Here is an 18542-nt window from a genome sequence, read left to right on the forward strand (position 1 = left end):
GTACTAACTGTCACTGTGAACTTAATAACTTTTGATAATGCAGTACTCGGTTAGTCGGTTGTGAGTTGTGGGACCTTATCTTGACATTGAGACTATTTTTTTTTTTTTTTTAACAATGCGTTTTTAATATTATTTTGTGCATATTTTAATTGCGTAATAGCGCTATGTGTCGATGAAATATTTTGATGATAAAAATTGAAGTCTATGTACATTATGTATTTTCACTAATGCATTAAATATACATTTACTAATATACATTTTATGTAATGGGTAATGGGTGAATTTTTTTTACCAACACTTATTAAATATTTCCATTTACGTAAACATACATATATATTCTCCTATTTATAATTATAATTACGTGTTCAAGTAAAGGTTAAAACGTCTCGACTCTCGTTCTCTTTTTCTTATCAGCTGATTCTACGACGACTTGACAGCTGATCGGCATTTTGCCGATCTTACGATCGTGGAGCATATTTATTCTATTACCCATTGTTACGTGATTGTTGTAATGAAAAACAATTTGTATTATACTCAGCTATAAAAAAGAACATTGTTATTATCTCTAGTTTTTTTTTTATCAGTGTAAAAATGACAAGTTGTATTTTTAATAACCAATCAGTGAACATATTCCGGAGTTGCAAGAATGTTTATAAAAGTTGTTGTACGTACGTTCAGGGTCAGAGTCCTGAACCTCGAGTTAGAGAATACTTTTATTACATTGATCATCAAGGAATGGTGAGTTGAAAATTTTTTAAGCTTATATTATGCCCATTGAAAATTTTTTTTATTTATAAATGTTAATTTTTAGCTTTTTCTCGACGATACCAAAATAAAAAATTTCACATCCTGTTTCAAAGGTAGTTACATTAATTTCTATGAATTATGCTTGAAATTTTTTTTACAGTAGATTTAACTCGCTACGTTTTTTTTTCAGACAAAAAATTTTTGGAATTTTTTTTCAAAAGGCTAAAAAAAAATGACACCGACAGGTACAAGCGATTCCCATATTTATCCTTATGTGGTAGGGAAAGGAATTTCGTGAAATGTGACGATCTGCCAATTGTTTTTACACAAGTATTGCGAAAACAAAACGCAGACACTAGTGAAATAACTTATTATTTCAGCTACAATCATGCACAAGATCTATTGGCTGTAAATTCAAATTTTATCTGTAATATTTTTGAAAAGATTTTCAACATATGTTTAAGTCCAATAATTTTTTGTTGCATAGGTTCCATTTCAACCCAACAAAATTTTTATGAGCCCAAATGGTCGAGTCTACCACCCAGCTCCTATAGTAACAGGTGGCATTGGCCTAGTTAAGTCAAGTCTAGCCATTGAATTTAGCTCACAATTTGAATTCGGAGAGGGTGAAGAAAGTGGACCCACTAAATTTCATTGGCAAGGAAAGGAGTATAAAATTGATAAGCAATGGTATACAGACAGAATACCACAAGATGAATTTTAAATATTTTTGTGGAACTTTAAATTACTGTTTTATACTTTTATACTGAACAGTTTGGGTAAAAAAACTTTTTGGATTGGTAATATTATGTTTAATAATGTATAATCACTAAAAAAATAATGATTTGACGAGATTTAAAATGATTAGGATGGTGACATTAAGGAAATTTATATATTTAAGTTTAGATAATTATTGTATTAGTGATATATTTAAATATACAACCAGTGTAGTGTAGGCTATATCATTAAAAATGCATCCACATGTATAAATTTGTACATTTTTCACCTCGAAAACTGTAGCATAGAATTTGAAACAAGAGCTAGAAACTACAACAGATAATACTTGATATTAGTTTGATCGATGTAGTAACCAATACCAAATAAAAAAGATCTATAACAATTGCAAGTTTCCGGCATTTTCTGCATTCAAGTCTTATTATTATCATTGATATAAATTCCTTGAGTTTCACTTCAGGAATGTTTTGAACTTCAAGTAGGCTTAAGTTTTATCATCTAAAAACTTATGAAAAACAGTGAAAATTGTAAAAAAACTTAGTTTTACTCTAACAATCTGCATAGAAAAAGACACATCTTGATTTTTGGTAAAAAAAAAACAATAAATACTACAAACTTAAAAACTTAATGTAAACGTTGTAAGCTGTTTTGAGTGAAAGAATCAACGTGCATCATGTCATTCAACATAGCAATGTAATTGCAAGTAATAAAAGTATTGATTAAAAAACAATACGTCTTTTATCAGAATTAGTTTTGAATAATCTTAGTTTCTAGGGAAAAAAGATCAAAGACCGTCTATTTCAAAAACTCGTGCAGTAGTATCATCAGAAGTTGTCAAAATCAACTTGCCATCTCTAAAAAAAAAAAAAATGTTAAAATTTTTTCTCCAATCATTAATAACATTGTTTTACAATATACTTACTTGGATATACATAAATCAAGAATATCCTCTGTGTGACCTAAGAAAGTTCGCACACAATTTCCTGATTTTCCATCGTAACACCTTACTATTCCATCCAGACCAGCTGAAAATAAAAGTGACGTGTTTTCTTTCCAGGCAAGTTTTGCTACTCCACTTCCTTGATCAACTTTATGTCGCAAAGTCTATAAGTAAATATTTCAAATAGAAGCTTTATTTTTACAGGAAACATATAAAATAAACTTTTTTTAAAGCTTACTTTTTTCGCGACATTCCAAATGAAAATTTCACCATTGAGAGTTCCAGTAGCCGCAATAATTTGGTTTGCATCCTTGAGGAAGGCAACCGACTCCACCCAGTTTCCCTGAGTATTTTTATTGCCACAAGCAGCTTCTTCCTCGTCGTCTTCCATACGTTCACTGCCTAAATTTTGCAGTATATTTATAACTTTTCCAGTATTAGCCGAACTAATGATCGTTCTTCCATCAACGGCAGATGATATTATTAGATTATTATCTAAATGACAATCCAAAGAGGTGATGGCAAGAGAGTGACCGGTATTCGATGTAATCGTTGCTGTGATTGCGCTTGCTTTCAAATCTATCACGCAAATTACACCATCTTCATATCCAACGACTAGCCGTTTACCTAGAAATATATATAAATTTGAAAAAAAAAGAAAAATGAGTTAGAAAGAATTAAACTTAGTTCAAATACCATCTGGGAATAGACAGCCAGTCTCTGCTCTTTTACCAAACCCTTGGATGATCTTGCAATCTCCATCTGGGATCTTCCACATGTATATTTCACCTTCTACAGATCCAGCCAATAACACATGTGCCATGTGATGCCAAAGAAACCACTAAAAATTTTTTACAAAACAATAAAATAATTTTCCGAAAAACATTGGGAGACATTAAAATTTTGTTTTTAACGAGTTACGAAAAAATGAACAATGTCATTTCATTTGAATCAACAACTTTTAAGCATGACGATGCATTTCTAAAAATACAAAAACATTCAAACAACAGCCCATACATATTTGGGCATGAGTAAAGTGACTCACCGTGGCATCACCCATGTTATAATCCCAGACCACTTTGGGATGTGGCATCTTTCGTACTTGAACAAAGCCGCTCATGTCTCCGGTGACCAAGTACTGATCATCAAAACTGAATTCGGCGTAAATAACGCTGTCTTTGTGATCCAAGCAATCCAAAACAATCTGTCCAGTTTTAATGTCCCAGACGTAGGCCTTGTCATCTTCACCTCCTGTCACAGCGCACTTACAGTCCTTACTTATAGAGCCGGAAAATACAGAAGCTGCAAATAGTGAACACTAAATCAAACTGTTTACTTATATAGAAGAAGAATAGCACACTGATGACCCGTACTTACCCATGTGTTTCTCAAAAATGCAGACAGAATCTTCCCTTTCCATCACTTCAACAACCTCTTCCTCATCTGCCATTTGTTCACCACCTTCCTCGTCTCCATTTTCAGGCTCTTCTTCAACCTGATAGGGCTCTAGGTCAATTACATCTTGATCGTCTATCGACTCCAAATCATTGTCATCGATCTCTTCGACGACGTCCTCCATAGGTGGTGAGTTAAGTGGACTTATTGTTGATTTATTGACTTACTGTAATTAAGCAAAAAATTGATTACAATAAATTAAATGAAAACCCGGTTAATAGAGGCATTGCAAAAATGAGCACGTGAGTGTGTATACAACACCAAACGTTTCAAAACGATTGTACAAAAAGTAACACCTGGAACTGGAGAGTGGACGATGATAGAGCACGAAAGTGCAAAGCAACTGAATTGAATTGCCAACTATAGGTTTTGAGCGTGTAAGAAATCGATGGAATTTCAAACCGGCAAGCCAAGGAGATAGTACAACCAACTTTGATGCGTAAATAAGTAAGTAGAGATAGTGCACACGCAACGGTTCAAAAAATCAACATTGATGTGTGTATTAAAATTGTATTGTGATACAATTAAAAACACAAAAAAGCCCGTTTTTTATATACGCTGTCAAATGGCACTGTTTGATCGAAAACTGATGCACTTTACTAGTTACTACCCTGTACACGTAAGAAGTTCATAAGGACTCACACGAGTCACACCGCCTTGCTCTCTTTTCCTTTCCGCCCGTTTTCATTTTTTATTCAGCGCATAAGTACTATACTTACTTAGTATATATACTTAGTAATAATTTTTATTGGCAAAACTTTGATATTCAGCGCATTTTAAGATCACACTGTCAGCGCCATCTAGCGTTGCGGATTTTACGGACCAACGCAAACTATTTTCTAGGGGAACCGTCTTGAAAAAGTCCCTAGATTCTAGGGATTTACGGAAGCAGTAAATCACTATAGAAACTATGGACCGCTGTGTAACACTATACATGTACATTTCTTTTTAGTGTACCAGCGCCATCTAACGTTGCGGATTTCACGGGCTAACGCAAACTATTTTCTAGGGGAACCGTCTTGAAAAAGTCCCTAGATTCTAGGGATTTACGGAAGAAGTAAATCACTAGATATATATAGCTATGCCACAGTAGGTCGAACATCGCAAACGTGAAGGGTCTACTTATTTGAGTACCACACACAATGACACAATATGTGTGTGCTTCGATCATAGATCGAGATAAATCTCTATGGCTTTAATATCTATATGCAATATAAAAAAAACGCGAAGCATGCGTGAGTGACAATTATTACTTTGCTCTATTTTATTACCATATGAATATCTATCCATACTTTTGGAAGTCGATTTTTGGGTAAAAGATAAATTGTACACTTGCCGCAAATAGCATAAAAAATGTTAACTTTTTATTTTCTATCTGTAAGATTAGTTGCGGCTGGTTTATACCCAATTAAATGGATCTACTATATAAGTGGTAATGATTATTTGGATCAGCGCCATCTAGCGTTGCGGCTTTCTGAACTAAAAAGTGGCCCTAATCTTTTGAGCCAGAGCTTTACGCAGTTTAGGCCCTAGAGCCTTTCAGTCAATTATAAACTAGCCGCAACTAATTTTAAAGATATAAAATAAAAATTTGGCAATATATATGATGCTTGCGGCAAGTTTACAAATTATCTTTTACCCAAAAGTATAAATATATAGAAAGTCGATATTCGAGTAAAAGATAATTTGTAAGCTTGCCGCAAACAGCACAAACAATGTTAACTTTTTATTTTATATTTACAAAATTAGTGACCGCTGGTTTATAATTAATCATATGGCTCTACTGTAATAGGTAGTAAAAATTTATTTAAAAAGTGGCCCTAAAATTCTGAATCAGAGCTTTAGCGCCTAGAGCAATTTAGTCAATTATAAACCAGCCGCAGTTAATCCTGTTAATTAACAATAAAAAGTTAACATGTTTTGTGCTATTTGCGGCAAATTTGCAATCTATCTTTGACCCGAAAATCGACTTCCAAAAGTGTAGATATTCTACTTGTATGGTTTAATACAATCCACCATGGCATACTTAGTAGTGATTAAGTGATGACTATAATTACTATACACATCATTTCACGTATAACTTACACCGTGCTCTCTTTACCAGAATGTTAAAATCAGTAGGCTAAAAATTATAGACGTCAAGATAAACCCCATCAGTAGACCTCGTCGTCGGTAACGTCGGTCAACTGTCGATACAGCAGGGCTGAAATTATCGTTACTATACCGACGGTTGGCTGACTCAGTTGAACTGCAGGTATCCCTTTTATCTTGAGTCAACTGTCGGTACAGCAGGATTTTCAACGCTAGATGGCGCTACACACAAATGCAATTTCGACTCGATCGACCGACGAGCTGTGGGCTGTGGTGTGGTCTATTTGCGTGCATTGATATACGCAATTACGCAATGCAAAATGCAACTATAATGCAATCTCGAGCAGTATTGTGTATTTCGATGCACGCAAATAGACCCTTTACGTTTGCGATTTTCGATCTACTTTGGTATATCTATATGTATCTAGTGATTTACTTCTGCTAAAAATCCCTAGAATCTAGGGACTTTTTCAAGACGGTTCCCCTAGAAAATAGATATATATATATAAAAATTTTTAATGCGTCAGCGCCATCTAGCGTTTCGGATTTTGCGGACCGTCCGCAAAATCCGAAACGCTAGATGGCGCTGACGCATTAAAAATTTTTATATATATATATATATATATATATATATATATATATATATATATATATATATATATATATATAGTTGTACAGCGGCCCACAGTTATTATATATGACAGCACAACCTTAGTGGCGTTTTATTTAAATTTTAATTTTTTACAACCAATAAAACTATGGAGTTCAGTAAAGCAATAACAATTGGAGAATGTTTATTTAATAAAGTTTTCAATTGTTTATTCATACTTATGAATTATGTATAGACCTATAAAATCTCAACATGTTCATTAATATAATATTACTGTAATTCTTATTTTTATTTTTACATGTAATTGTAAGTATTGTCTTTAAAAACTGCATTCCATCCAATCGCAAAATATCTTAATAACACACATATATACTGCAGTATGTATACAGGATTCATTAAAAAAAAAATCGAAACACGCATCATCGGCAGCGGCGCTCACTATCAGTTTTAGGATAAAATGCATCACATAGGTATATCTTTCCCTGTCGTTGTAGTAATAAAAGTTCGTTTTGTTAATTGTTTCATGGCTCCTTTACCGAACCAATCGCAGTCTTATCGGCAGCATTGCTCTTCACGACTCCGTTCGTCCGCTGTTCGTCAGCAGCTGTCAATTTTTCACTATTCAGCCTTAGGTAAGTCTGAAAATTTTGATCAACCCATATTGTACAAACAAAAAAACAACTTTATCCCTCTTTTTTTCCCCAACGACAAAACAGAAAAACACTCACCTCCTCGGCGGTCTTCCTCAAATGCTCGAGGGCCGCATCTCCGTCCTGCCCAGCCATCCTGAGGAACAGCCCGTCCTCCTGGGCAAGCAACGAACGCGGCTGTCCGTACTCCACCACTCGACCGTCGTCCACGACAACCACGAGGTCACTGTCGATGACCGAGTCCAGCCTGTGCGCCACAGTCAGCACCGTGCACTCGGCAAACTTGGTGCGTATCGTCTCCCTTAGAAGGGCATCCGTTGCTGGGTCGACGTTGGCCGTCGCCTCGTCCAGAACCAATATCCTGGCTCGCTTCACCAGAGCACGTGCCAGACACAACAGTTGTCTCTGGCCGGCGCTGCGACAGACAAAAAAAGTAAACAATAAAAACCAAATGAATTGCAGATGAGCGTTTCGAAACGGATGGGTGTGGAGTCAATTGACAGCGAACCTCAGGTTTCGACCGCCGCACTCGATCGGATGGTCGAGGGGTACAAAGGCCTTGTGCAAGCGCACGTCCTCCAGGGCCGCCCAGAGGCTCGTGTCCTCGAACTCGTGGAACGGGTCGAGATTGTCGCGCAACGAGGTCGAGAACAGCACCGGCTCCTGCGGTATGACGGCTATTCGCTTGCGCAGCTCGGCCAGACGGACCCCGCGGGTATCGAGATCGTCGATCAACACCTGGCCCTCGGACCTTGCCAGTCGAAACAACGCCGTGATCAAGGAGGACTTCCCGGAACCCGTGCGCCCCACGATGCCAACCTTGCTACCAGCCTCGATGACGAGGTTAACGTCGCGCAACGCGAGATCGTCCTTGTTGTCGTTGTAGTGCAAACTAAAGTCCCGGAACTCGATACGGCCGCGGCTCGGCCAACTGGCTGGTGGTTTCGACGTTGGGGCCGCGCCGCTGCTGATGCTCTCCTCCTGTTCCAACTGGGTGAATTGGAGGATCCGCTCGACGCTCGTCATCTGCGTCATCATTTCGGCGGCCTGGCGGATACCGCGCTGCAGCATGCCGCACATCATCATAATCTGGAATAAGTAGTCGATGCGGTACGTTTATCTTGGATGCATATGTGATCACATAATACATATGGATTTTCACGAAAGTATGATGTCATACCTGCGTGATCGCTAGACCAACACTACCAGCGTGTATGCCTGATCGGTCGGATCCGAAGACGCAGCCGAGGGTGACAAAAGCCACCAGGATGACGGTACAAAGGTCGAGCCACAGCCCGAAGGCCGAGGCTACGGCAATGTTCAAGAAATAAGAGCGCGTGTGGGCATCTTGGCGGGCGTCGAAGCGCCGGCAGGCCGTTGTTTGGCCCCGACTCGAGCGAATTGTCGCTAGGCCCTCCAGGGTCGCCGTCACGTGCGACAGTACCGGGCTCTTGGCTTATAATATGGCAAACAGTGAGTACGATTCGATGATGTTCGGTTGAAAAAAAAAAAAATTGTTTTTGCGATGTGTTGTAGCAAAAAAAAAAAAATCCCTACCAGCTCCCTCTAGCCGTTTGATTCCGTAGGCAGTGGGTACGTATACGTTTTTCAACTTCCAGTACAGGTAACCAGTGAAGACGACGGCCAAAACGGACCACCAGTTAACGATGATGATTTGCGCGATGACACCGAGAATGACGGAAAACACCTCGACGGACTCGTGTATAGTAACGGGCAGAACCTCGTCCATGGCGCCGCTGTCCTTCGAGAACCGATTGAGAATTTGTCCTGAAACGAAGCTAAGTACGTGTATACTAAAACACTCTTAATACCAGTCGTACTACCGTAACGGTATTCCTGATATACATATTTTTTTTCTTTTCCTTCCACAGCATCGCGGTGAACAAAGGCACGAAAAATGCACTTACCAGAAGTTTGCTTGTCAAAAAATCGCATGGGAGCTTTCAGGACGCACGAGAACATCTCGTCGTGAATGGCCCGGCTGGAGTTCATGCAGAGCTTGTAGAGCAGCAAAACTTTGACGATCGCGGTGATGATGCAGCCCACGAGTACGAGGCCGTAAATTATCAGAGCCGCGTTCACGTCCAGGTAATCCGAGGATTCTGGCCCAGCGCTTAACGATCCGTTCAGCGATACTAGTCTCGCCGTTGTGTTGGGTAGTAAAGTGGCTACAGTGCTGGTCACGTTGGACCCTAAGCTGGTTGCAACAGTCGGCACCAAAGTTTTCGTCACATTGAATAATGATCTGGCGGTCGTTGTTGACCAGCTTTCGGTTACGTTTGGAAGTATACTTTGCATCGTGGTAGATACCATAGCCTGAGTAGAGTTCAATATGGAAGTTACCGTGGTTGCGTTAGGCGAGACACTTGTTTCGGTCGCGTTGGGAAACGAAACTCCAGTTGGATCGACTGGCATCGAGCTCTTTGTGGCGTCATAGCGCAACTCTTCCTGTCTCGTCCTGAATTTTCGCAGAAACCACAACAATCCGATCATACCCAATGCCAGGTAGATATTGAAAAATTTTATAACTTTTATATTGTACTCACCAATACGCAAGCCAATAATCCGAGCCGCTTCTGACTGTCTGGGCGACAACGAAGAATAAAACCGTGATGGCGATCAAAAAACGACTGTTTCCACTCTCAAAATATCTCGAGAAAATCGAAGTCCGCATCTTCCCCTTGGCTATGAGCTCCGCGGTCTCCTCCGCCTCTCCATCCGCGTCTTCATCTTTCCTCGCGATGTTGTTCCCTTTGACTTTACTCTCAGTGGCTTCCTCGACCTCTTCGTCCCCGGTTGCCTCTTCATCCCCGAAGATGTTCAAGGAAGAGAGTTCTTTTTCGGAAAAGTCCTCCAACCTTCCTTGAGACTCGAGTTTACCCTGCGCATCAACAACAACCCGTGTTAATTCTCCGGATTCGTTTTGCGTAGTCCACAAAAAAAATCAACTCACGTTGTTGAGGAGAAAAATCACGTCGGCCTCCCTCAAACAATGTGCCTGGTGCGTCACGAGTATTCTGGTTTTCTCGCTCAGGTATCCGCTTACGCACACCTCAAAGAGACATCTACCGACCACCGGATCCACGGCGGCGAGCGGATCGTCGAGCACGTAAATGTCCGCGTCCCTGTACACGGCTCTGAAAGCAAAAAAGCAAACAATGGCCCGTTACATGTTTCTGCACCTCGTGTAAGTGTGTAACCAAGTGGGTTGCATACCTGGCAAGATTGATCCTGGCGCACTGGCCGCCGCTGAGGTTGGTTCCCCGATCGCCGACGTAAGTGCGGTCGCCGTTGGGCAAACGCTCGAGGTCCGTCACCAGAGAGCAGACTCGGAGGATCTCCTCGTAACGGGCCTCGTCGTACAACTGGTCGAAGACGATGTTGTCGCGGATAGTGCCGGGGAACAGCCACGGTCGCTGCGAGGCGTAAGATATCGTGCCGTTGATCTTGAGCTCGCCACGCGAGGATCGCAGCTCGCCCAGCATCAGCTGGATCAGGGATGTCTGGTGGGCGAGTTTTTTTTTTTTTTTTTTCTTTTTAGTTTACCATTTGTTCGTTTATGTGTGTGTTACCAATTCTTGATTTATACGCGACATGATGTACTCGATACTTTTATCGGGAAAAACCCACATGGTTCGTATAGTAAAATTATCAGGTAAACCACGTGATGTTTCGAATTCCGCTTGGGTATTTTAAAAAATATTACCAAGTGGTGTATTTTAAAGACCACGTGGGTTTTTTCAATCGAGCCATCTTCTTCGTATCGATATTCATAATGAATAAATTTATCGATTTTACAGATCTATCTTGAAACCGTGAATATGTATATATGCAATCTCGATTTACTGCCCTTGAATCGTACATCTTTAATTTGGATTCATCCTTGAATAATAAATATCAAATTCACATTCACCATTGATGACTCGTTTTTGAATCAAAAATGAAAAATCTCGAGTCATTTCTCTTGATTTACGAATATAAAGATTAAAAACTTTTAATCCAGGGAACCGAAGTTTAAGATTTAATATGAATAACCAACAAAAACAGAAGTTTACAATTATGTACGGCAATTTAGACTACAGTAACTTGGTTGTGAACTCGTTTGATTTATCATCACGAGTAAGAGCAATTAACATTGAAAAAAAAAAAAAAATAGACTCACTTTACCAGCGCCAACGGGCCCAACGATGGCGTGCAACTTTTTGGGGGCAACGTGAAGAGTAACGTCGTGCAAGGTATTGACGATAGAGTTGCTCGACCAGGAAGCCGTCGCGCTCTTCAGGGATATGCTTCCGTTGTCCTCGACCGACAATAGCGGCGCCTTTATTTTTACCTCCTCCATGAGCAAAAATTTCTATACCAGCGTCCATGCCAGAAAAGAAGAAAATGAAAAAAATAAATAAACACGATTTCAAGGGGGAAAAAAAAATGAAAATCTTTCCTCGTAATCTAATTGTCGCGATGGTTATTTAATGAAGCTTAATGATGCTTCAATGGAAAGTACCGATAATATAATTATTCAATTATCATATCCTAATTGTTATCATTAAACAGCATTTACTCGCATCTCCATTCAAAAAAAAAAGTTTATCTTTTTATCTGTAAGAGCGAATGATAATTTTACTGATTCAAAACAAAATATTTTCACCCCTTGTTTACTTTTACCATTTAAATCTCAAAGCAAGATAAGTATACATTTAGTCTTAATGTTATACGCAGCTATCATACCTCGATGCGCCTGACGGAGACCCGCGCCTCGGCAGCATTGAATATGGCACGCGGATAGTTCCACGCGAGCATTATCTGGAGCACCGTGAAGTACTGGACCAACGAGAAGACGATTTTGGCCGTTATCGCGTTACCGACCAACGCGTACGCCATCACGGTGAAGTACAGGCACGTGCGATCGATGAAGGCGTTCGAGGCTGTGTTTATACCGCGCAGGTAGGACATGGACGTTATCACGTCGACCTCGTGCCTGTGAGCGTGAATTTTTTCTTTTTTTTTTTTCTACTTGTGATTATTACGTATAGACTAAAAAAACACTCTGTCGCATTTTACGCGAGATCGGGAGGGTTGATGTCTTACAATTTTAGGGAGAGAGAGAGAGAGAGAAAAAAAAATACCAATGCATATCGATGTTATCATCATCTTCACAGACGTGGATATTTACCTCACCTTCTAGCGAACGAGACGAGACGCTCGAAGGGCTTCTCCCAGGTGTACATTTTGATAACGTGGATACCCCGGATGATCTCGCCCATCAGTCGCACCCGCTCGTCCGTTCTCGTGGCTATTTTGGCGCGCAGCCTCGACGTTATCTTACCTACGTACACTGACAAACAACATCATACTGCGATTGCTCGTTTACAAAATATTGTAATAATTTTTTTTTCATCTCAGCACTGTACAATTGTGCGCGAGGAGCTTTTCATCGTTCGTTCTCGGTATCTTTCAAGTGTATACAATCACTTATCTTGAGATTGAGAGGGAAAAAAAAGAAAGCGTGATGTAGCACACAATTAATTGAATTTTTTTTTTTTTTTAGCTCCTTATCACGCGAGTCGTGCAAAGAAAGATGTACAACGCGTTGCAAAGTGTATTTCAGAAGGGAACTTTTTTAGTGCTCGGGTGTTTAGTTTTCAGTGGTGTGTTTAGTGGTACCTTGCACGGGTATGGTCTCGAGGGTCATGAGCAGGACGCCAGCCAGAGCGGCCGGGCCAACGCTGCGCCAGATGAGATAGGCGATGAAGCAGCCCACGAGCGGAGTCATCCAGACGTAGTGCAGGTACATGAAGAGTTGGTCGAACCTGGCCACGTCGTTCGACAGTAGGTTGATCACTTGACCGGCGCTGCTCGACGACACCGAGCTGCTCGATAGCCGCACTACCTGCGCGCGTCGTCCATATTTTTTTTTTTTTTTTTTTTTTTTTTTTCGTTGAGGAAACATAATTTATTTATTTACAATGTTTTCGTACGTGTGTGCTGATACATTTTTCGAGATAACAAAAAAAAGGATTTCTTTCTTACTTCATTTTTTCCTATCTTATTTGTTTACTCATTTTAATGGAATATATGGGAGACAGAGTAGTGTTTGTCGCCAAGTATTTTTTTTTTTTTTTTTTTTTTTTTCCTCAACAGTTGTGAACAGGCGAGTGTTTATCCGTCAACGAAACTAAATGACGTTTATAATGCCAATTTTCAATGTTTATACACTTTTGATGAAAAATCGTTGTTTACTTCAGCTCATTCATCATCATCATTCAGAAGCCTCCCCAAAAAAAGGTCTCGCGTTGAAAAACAAAATCTCTTCGAGTGGGTAACTTTAAATTAAATAATCAACACCTGATTAGACGGTGTATCTACATTTTTTGTAAGAATTTTTTACTGCTCTTTTATTATAAAACAAAAAATCAAAAACTAAAATTTAGGTCAGTGTTTTGAATTCTATTGATCGAAGGAAAGGCTTATCGTGGATGTGTACACACACACACGTGCGCGCAAAAGATGACTAATATGCCGAACATGTGTGTACTTAGCCACACATGATTAGCCGCCGTAAATGGCGGGACGCGGAAAGCTCCCACAGTTTAATGTATGTACCTATACACGTGAGGAAAGCTTTGTGATGTAGACAAAAAGATTCAATAGCAGAGATAACGCGTTACAAATATACATTTTCTTTCATTCCAATTAGGCTACATCGTGAATTATTCGCTCAATTATACGTTCATACGTGAAGAGCTTATTTTGCGAATAAGAATTTTTTTTTTTTTTTTCCATCAGAGATAAAATACTGTGACAATGGGGATCTCATTTTGACGAAATTTTCAATTATTTGACTTTTAGACGAAGAACTGACTTTCAAAATTGTTACAGAAACATTTTTTATATTGTTTCTAATAAAATTTAATCAAAAAATAACTTTTTTTCATCAGTAGGTACTTGAAAAATGGCCCAACCGATCGTAATTTTTGAACAACGCATACAAAGGAAGAAAAAAGAAAAATTGGTAAACTCATAGGACGAGGTATGATTGAAAGAAATTTCAATAAAATGAGTGATTTTTTTTTTTTTTAATGAGCAAGAGGAAGGATCTGACCAACTATTTAGTAGAGATTTTTACTTCTTATCGCGTGCCTTTATGGTACTTATACCGATCGGTTATTTTCGTCAGAACGATCCTCTTGAGCAGCGAGAACTTGTCAAATAAAATTACTTGAAAAAAAAAAACTCACCTTTCTGTAGACCAGAGACGAGCAGGCGATCCTCAGGCGCATACCGATCTCGAGGGTGCCGAGATCTATGTGGTGCTTGAGCATACCGTGCACGAGAGTCATCAGTACCAAGGTACACGCGTAAAAGTACGCCTGGGCTCGAGTAGTCCCGGAATCGTGCTCGAAGTAGCCTATCAGATACGCCAACACAAACGGTTGCAGTACCCTGAAAATCGCATGGGCGATCCATATTGATTCCAAACTCGTTTTTTTTTTTTTTTTTTTTTTTTTTTTTTTGTACCTCAAGCAGTTGAGCACTAGCATGTGCCCGGCGTAGTAAAAGTACGACCAGCCGAACGTCTTTCCGATCGCGTTGACGAGCTTTGGCTTCCTGTCGCTCTGCCGCGCGTTCTCCACCTCGTTTTTCCAGTGTCTACGAAAATTGGGTAAACTTTAAAACTGAAACATTTCTTTTTTTGCACCCCAACCCCCTCCCAGGGAGTTAGAGATCCTTACTTTTCCAATCGTGTGCCGAGCTGCTCGCTGAGATCGGTCGGGAGTGCGTCGTGGAGATCATCGCTCGTTAGGTCGCGAGCCGTTCCTCGGTAGATCAAAGGTTTTAGCCACCTAATTTTGGACAGTAGGATTTTTTTATTTTTCTTATTTTCTTGCATCACCAATTTTTTTTTTTTTTTTTTTTTTTTTTTTTTTTTTTTTTTTTTTTTTTTTTTTTTTTTTTTTTTTTTTTTTTTTCATGCATTGTGCACGCACGTGGAATCCCAAAAGACGTCTCGTATTACAAGCGAACGGTCGGCATCTATAGACATCTACTTGGCCTTTAATTACTGCGGTTTGAGGTTTGAGGGTCGATGTGACAAAGTCATCGGGTGTTAAGTATGACCGCGGATTGAAATTTCATAGCTTGTTGCTCTTAAGAGTGCTCTTAAATAACGATATTCAAACGACTCATGTGTCTAAACTTTGGTTACATTTGCATGAAATCTAGTGAATATTGCAAATCATTATCATAATTATTTTATTTCTACTTATTAATTACTTTTTTTTTTTTTTTTTTTTTTAATTATAAATACGAACAATAAAGTGGTTTACTATATATTAAAATATTAGTACGATTCGTAAATTCCTACATTAATTTTTATTCTTACAAATATTTTCTTTGAAATTATTATAATGTATTTAATACAATTAGTGATATTCTTTTAAATTTAATAATCATTAATTATTCTTCTACGCATAATTTTTCTTTAAATTTAATGTATTAAATTAATTCTGGGATAGATTTTTTATTTTATATTTAATGTAAAAAATAAGAAATATTATGGCCCGTTGTAGTTTCTTTTATTTATTAAATAATAAATTTTACACTTTGATATGAACTTTGAAATTTTTCGTTCGTTATTTTTCTGTAAATTACACATTTATCAAGTAACATCACTAATATTTCTTATGCAATATTATTGCAAATCAATGAAATTTTTTAAAATGATGTTGATTTTTATTTGATCTCTTTAATTTTCACGCTTATTTAATAAATTCTATGATGATTCTTCAATTTCATACATTTTTTTATTATTTCAAACTAATTACCATTCAAATAAAATATATGATGATTATTAAAGTCTTCTATTAAAAAATATTATAAATAAATATCATTGCCCAGTATTAAAATTCCATTTTTGCCTAACAATACAATTCTCGTTCGTTTCATGATTAAAATTAAAAAAAAGCCTTTAAAAATTTCGCCAACTCTCTTTTTCTCAAGTAAACATTACGTGGTGATTGTAGACAAAGATACGAGAAATCATGTTATGCGTATTATCACTTGTATGCCGAACACGTCTAATGGCTGCGATAAAAGTAAACAGCAAAGATAAGATGCACGAGGAAATTTCAAAATCGCATCTAACAATTGAAATGCTGCTCGGGTACTGCGAAACGCATATAATGATGCACACTCGCGATTAATTTTTTTTCATCGAAAATAAAACAGCGAACGCGACATTTCTTTATCGAAATTCTCGACAAGATAACGATGCGAGCGGTTGGAAAAAAAAAAAAAAAAAAATTACGTTGATTTATAATTCACATGTCCGTTGCATAATGAAAATAAATCGTACATGCACGAATCGAGTCGAAGTGGATTTTTGGACGATGTTTTCGTTGCACCGTATATACAATGGCTCCGTGTGAAGAAAACAAAAAGAAACGACTCGCCCAAGTATGTTTTCCTCATAAACAATAAACGATCACACGGCGTTTCCTCTAAAAAAACTTTTACCGTTCGTTTGATTGCATAATCATTACAACTAGTCTCCCTCGTATATTACCGCACGCTTTATCGGTTCATCCGATGCATCACTGGAAATTTACATTTTTCATCACTCAAGTCGAATTCGCGCGATGAGAGAATAATAAATAGCCGGCGTCTCGCTGCTCGTACGATGCTACCTCTAAACACACGTGTTTAACGCGGAGCGCAACGATTTTTATCAAGCAAGGGACTACGTAATGTATGCAGTACTTGTTTGTCGAAAGTGCCACTGAAAGTATAATTGTAGTTCTCTTTAATTGAGTCGAAAATCGGAAAGATACACCGAGAGCCATTGACAATTTATTATACTTTTGTACTTGATGTGTAACGCGTTAAATTACCAAAATCCATTAGCCGTTAAACTATCGGGGAAGTGAAACATAGACGTTAATAGAATAATCGTGGGGAGTTTGCTTTTTTCGCTCCAATCGCGGTTCTCCTAATGAATTGATAAGAAAGTGGAGTATCAGTCGGTCATCATTAAAATTCCTGTCGAGGGAGGAGGAAAAAAAGACCCAATTGCCGCTTGATTTAAAATTCATATCTGCAAAAAAATCGGAGCAGATTCAAAAATACATACGCTCCTCCATAGTCGATTCAACAATTTTTGGTAAGTATTGTTGATGAAATAAAATAGTCGAGAGGCACCCACTCGCAGCTCGGATGGCAGATTGCGATAACACGTCGGACCCGATGCCCGGATAAATATACCGAGTAAAAAGTGGAACGAAAAAAAAAAAAAAATGAACACATTCCTCTATAGCTCGGGAAACAAAAAAAAAGACAGAACTGCTGAGTGCGGATGCCTGTAGAATTGATTATGGGTATCGAAATCGTTGTACGAAAAGAAAAAAGAAAAAGAAAAAAAAGATGGAAAATGGAAAAAAAACTACTCACCAAAAAATCAAGCTGCTAAGAAAACTCGCCTCCAGCCTCGGGCTCGGCTTCTTCTTCTGGCCCATCTCTCTCTCTTTCGTGAACACGCACGGACGATGTTAGGTATGGATGCACGGGTGTGCGTGGAAAAATCCAAATTCTCCTGAACCTCCGGAGCACAGCACCGAATTCATTCACACACGCGCACGACTATAGGTGAGAATTTATTTTACACATTGTGAAAAAATAAAAAAAAATAAAAAAAAAAAAAAATGAAAAAAAATAATAATGAAATAAAACACTAATAATATTTGAAAACACGTTCATCAGCTCGGAGTCATTGTTCTACGCAGCATTTGCGCCGTGACCGGCTATCTTTAAACGCACTGCTCTCTGCAGAGAGTACCTAACTATACGGGTATCTGTACGGGAGAAAACACTGTCCGATGCACTGATGTGCTGAATGTATACAAGACAAGACCCGAGATCGGATATCGTAGCTTGTGGGTGGCGGCGACGATACTAACCGAGCTCTGGCCTCTCGTGAGTGTGCGCCAAAGAAAAAAAAAAAAAAAAAAAAAAAACCGAAAACTCGCATATACTCACTCGTCGACGACGATGATCGTTTGTATATACGCATCATTGGATTGGTACGTCTGTGTTGGGTATACGCTTGTGTATATGTGCACGTAAGACGGGAAAAAGAGGATGGATGTAACGTAGAGAGAGAGAGAGAGATAAGAGTTCTCTCTTTCTCTGCTGTAGGATGATACGAATGCGGATGTCGTTGTGCCGGTAATTTTACACATAAACGTATTTGATGGGGTGGTTTAATTGTTTAAGTTCATGTGCACGTGGATGGGGCGAG

The 18542-nt window shown here is 38.6% G+C and overlaps 3 protein-coding genes across 5 annotated transcripts; 1 reads left to right on the plus strand and 2 right to left on the minus strand.

The window, feature by feature from the left end:
* Positions 1-355: 355 nt before the first annotated feature.
* LOC106639147 (UPF0598 protein CG30010) lies at positions 356-1896 on the plus strand. The gene is made up of 4 exons (XM_014352607.2): positions 356-738; positions 812-860; positions 938-1155; positions 1235-1896. The coding sequence occupies exons 1-4, from the start codon at positions 592-594 to the stop codon at positions 1469-1471; spliced, it is 651 nt and encodes a 216-aa protein (XP_014208093.2). The 5' UTR covers positions 356-591; the 3' UTR covers positions 1472-1896.
* LOC106639146 (angio-associated migratory cell protein) lies at positions 1695-4619 on the minus strand. Of its 3 annotated transcripts, none has more exons than XM_089594580.1 (7): positions 4597-4619; positions 3800-4043; positions 3468-3724; positions 3119-3263; positions 2661-3049; positions 2405-2586; positions 1695-2336 (listed from the first exon to the last, which is right to left on the minus strand). In XM_089594580.1, exons 2-7 carry the CDS (start codon positions 3999-4001, stop codon positions 2267-2269), a joined length of 1245 nt encoding a protein of 414 aa, XP_089450706.1. In that variant the 5' UTR covers positions 4002-4043; positions 4597-4619; the 3' UTR covers positions 1695-2266. The 3 variants fall into 3 exon arrangements, with proteins under 3 accessions (XP_089450706.1, XP_089450705.1, XP_089450704.1); XM_089594579.1 differs by lacking the exon at positions 4597-4619 and adding an exon at positions 4520-4566; XM_089594578.1 differs by lacking the exon at positions 4597-4619 and adding an exon at positions 4174-4490.
* A 2291-nt stretch (positions 4620-6910) lies between these two features.
* On the minus strand, positions 6911-18168 carry LOC106639135 (ATP-binding cassette sub-family C member 4-like). Its single transcript, XM_014352593.2, has 17 exons — positions 17696-18168; positions 14983-15093; positions 14768-14899; positions 14488-14692; positions 12914-13139; positions 12428-12584; positions 11978-12227; positions 11412-11603; positions 10466-10752; positions 10203-10386; positions 9796-10130; positions 9157-9707; positions 8786-9016; positions 8409-8683; positions 7737-8317; positions 7307-7643; positions 6911-7216 (listed from the first exon to the last, which is right to left on the minus strand). The coding sequence occupies exons 1-17, from the start codon at positions 17758-17760 to the stop codon at positions 7100-7102; spliced, it is 4236 nt and encodes a 1411-aa protein (XP_014208079.2). The 5' UTR covers positions 17761-18168; the 3' UTR covers positions 6911-7099.
* Positions 18169-18542: the final 374 nt, after the last annotated feature.

Source organism: Copidosoma floridanum, unplaced genomic scaffold, assembly GCF_036245765.1.
Source record: "Copidosoma floridanum isolate Cflo_tuat_1 unplaced genomic scaffold, Cflo_Japanese_pri ptg000021l, whole genome shotgun sequence".
Lineage (NCBI taxonomy): Eukaryota > Metazoa > Arthropoda > Insecta > Hymenoptera > Encyrtidae > Copidosoma > Copidosoma floridanum.

Excerpts from the sequence above, each read along its gene's own strand:
- LOC106639146 (XM_089594580.1), bottom strand. The coding sequence starts at position 4,001 with ATGGAGGACGTCGTCGAAGAGATCGATGACAATGATTTGGAGTCGATA. Across the intron at positions 3,725-3,799 it reads CATTTTTGAGAAACACATGG|CTTCTGTATTTTCCGGCTCT; the intron begins GTAAGTACGGGT and ends CACTATTTGCAG. Across the intron at positions 2,587-2,660 it reads TTTGGAATGTCGCGAAAAAA|ACTTTGCGACATAAAGTTGA; the intron begins GTAAGCTTTAAA and ends ATTTACTTATAG.
- LOC106639147 (XM_014352607.2), top strand. The coding sequence starts at position 592 with ATGACAAGTTGTATTTTTAATAACCAATCAGTGAACATATTCCGGAGT. Across the intron at positions 739-811 it reads ACATTGATCATCAAGGAATG|CTTTTTCTCGACGATACCAA; the intron begins GTGAGTTGAAAA and ends GTTAATTTTTAG. Across the intron at positions 861-937 it reads TTTCACATCCTGTTTCAAAG|ACAAAAAATTTTTGGAATTT; the intron begins GTAGTTACATTA and ends TTTTTTTTTCAG.
- LOC106639135 (XM_014352593.2), bottom strand. The coding sequence starts at position 17,760 with ATGGGCCAGAAGAAGAAGCCGAGCCCGAGGCTGGAGGCGAGTTTTCTT. Across the intron at positions 15,094-17,695 it reads CTTAGCAGCTTGATTTTTTG|GTGGCTAAAACCTTTGATCT; the intron begins GTGAGTAGTTTT and ends GTCCAAAATTAG. Across the intron at positions 13,140-14,487 it reads CGTCTCTGGTCTACAGAAAG|GTAGTGCGGCTATCGAGCAG; the intron begins GTGAGTTTTTTT and ends CGACGCGCGCAG.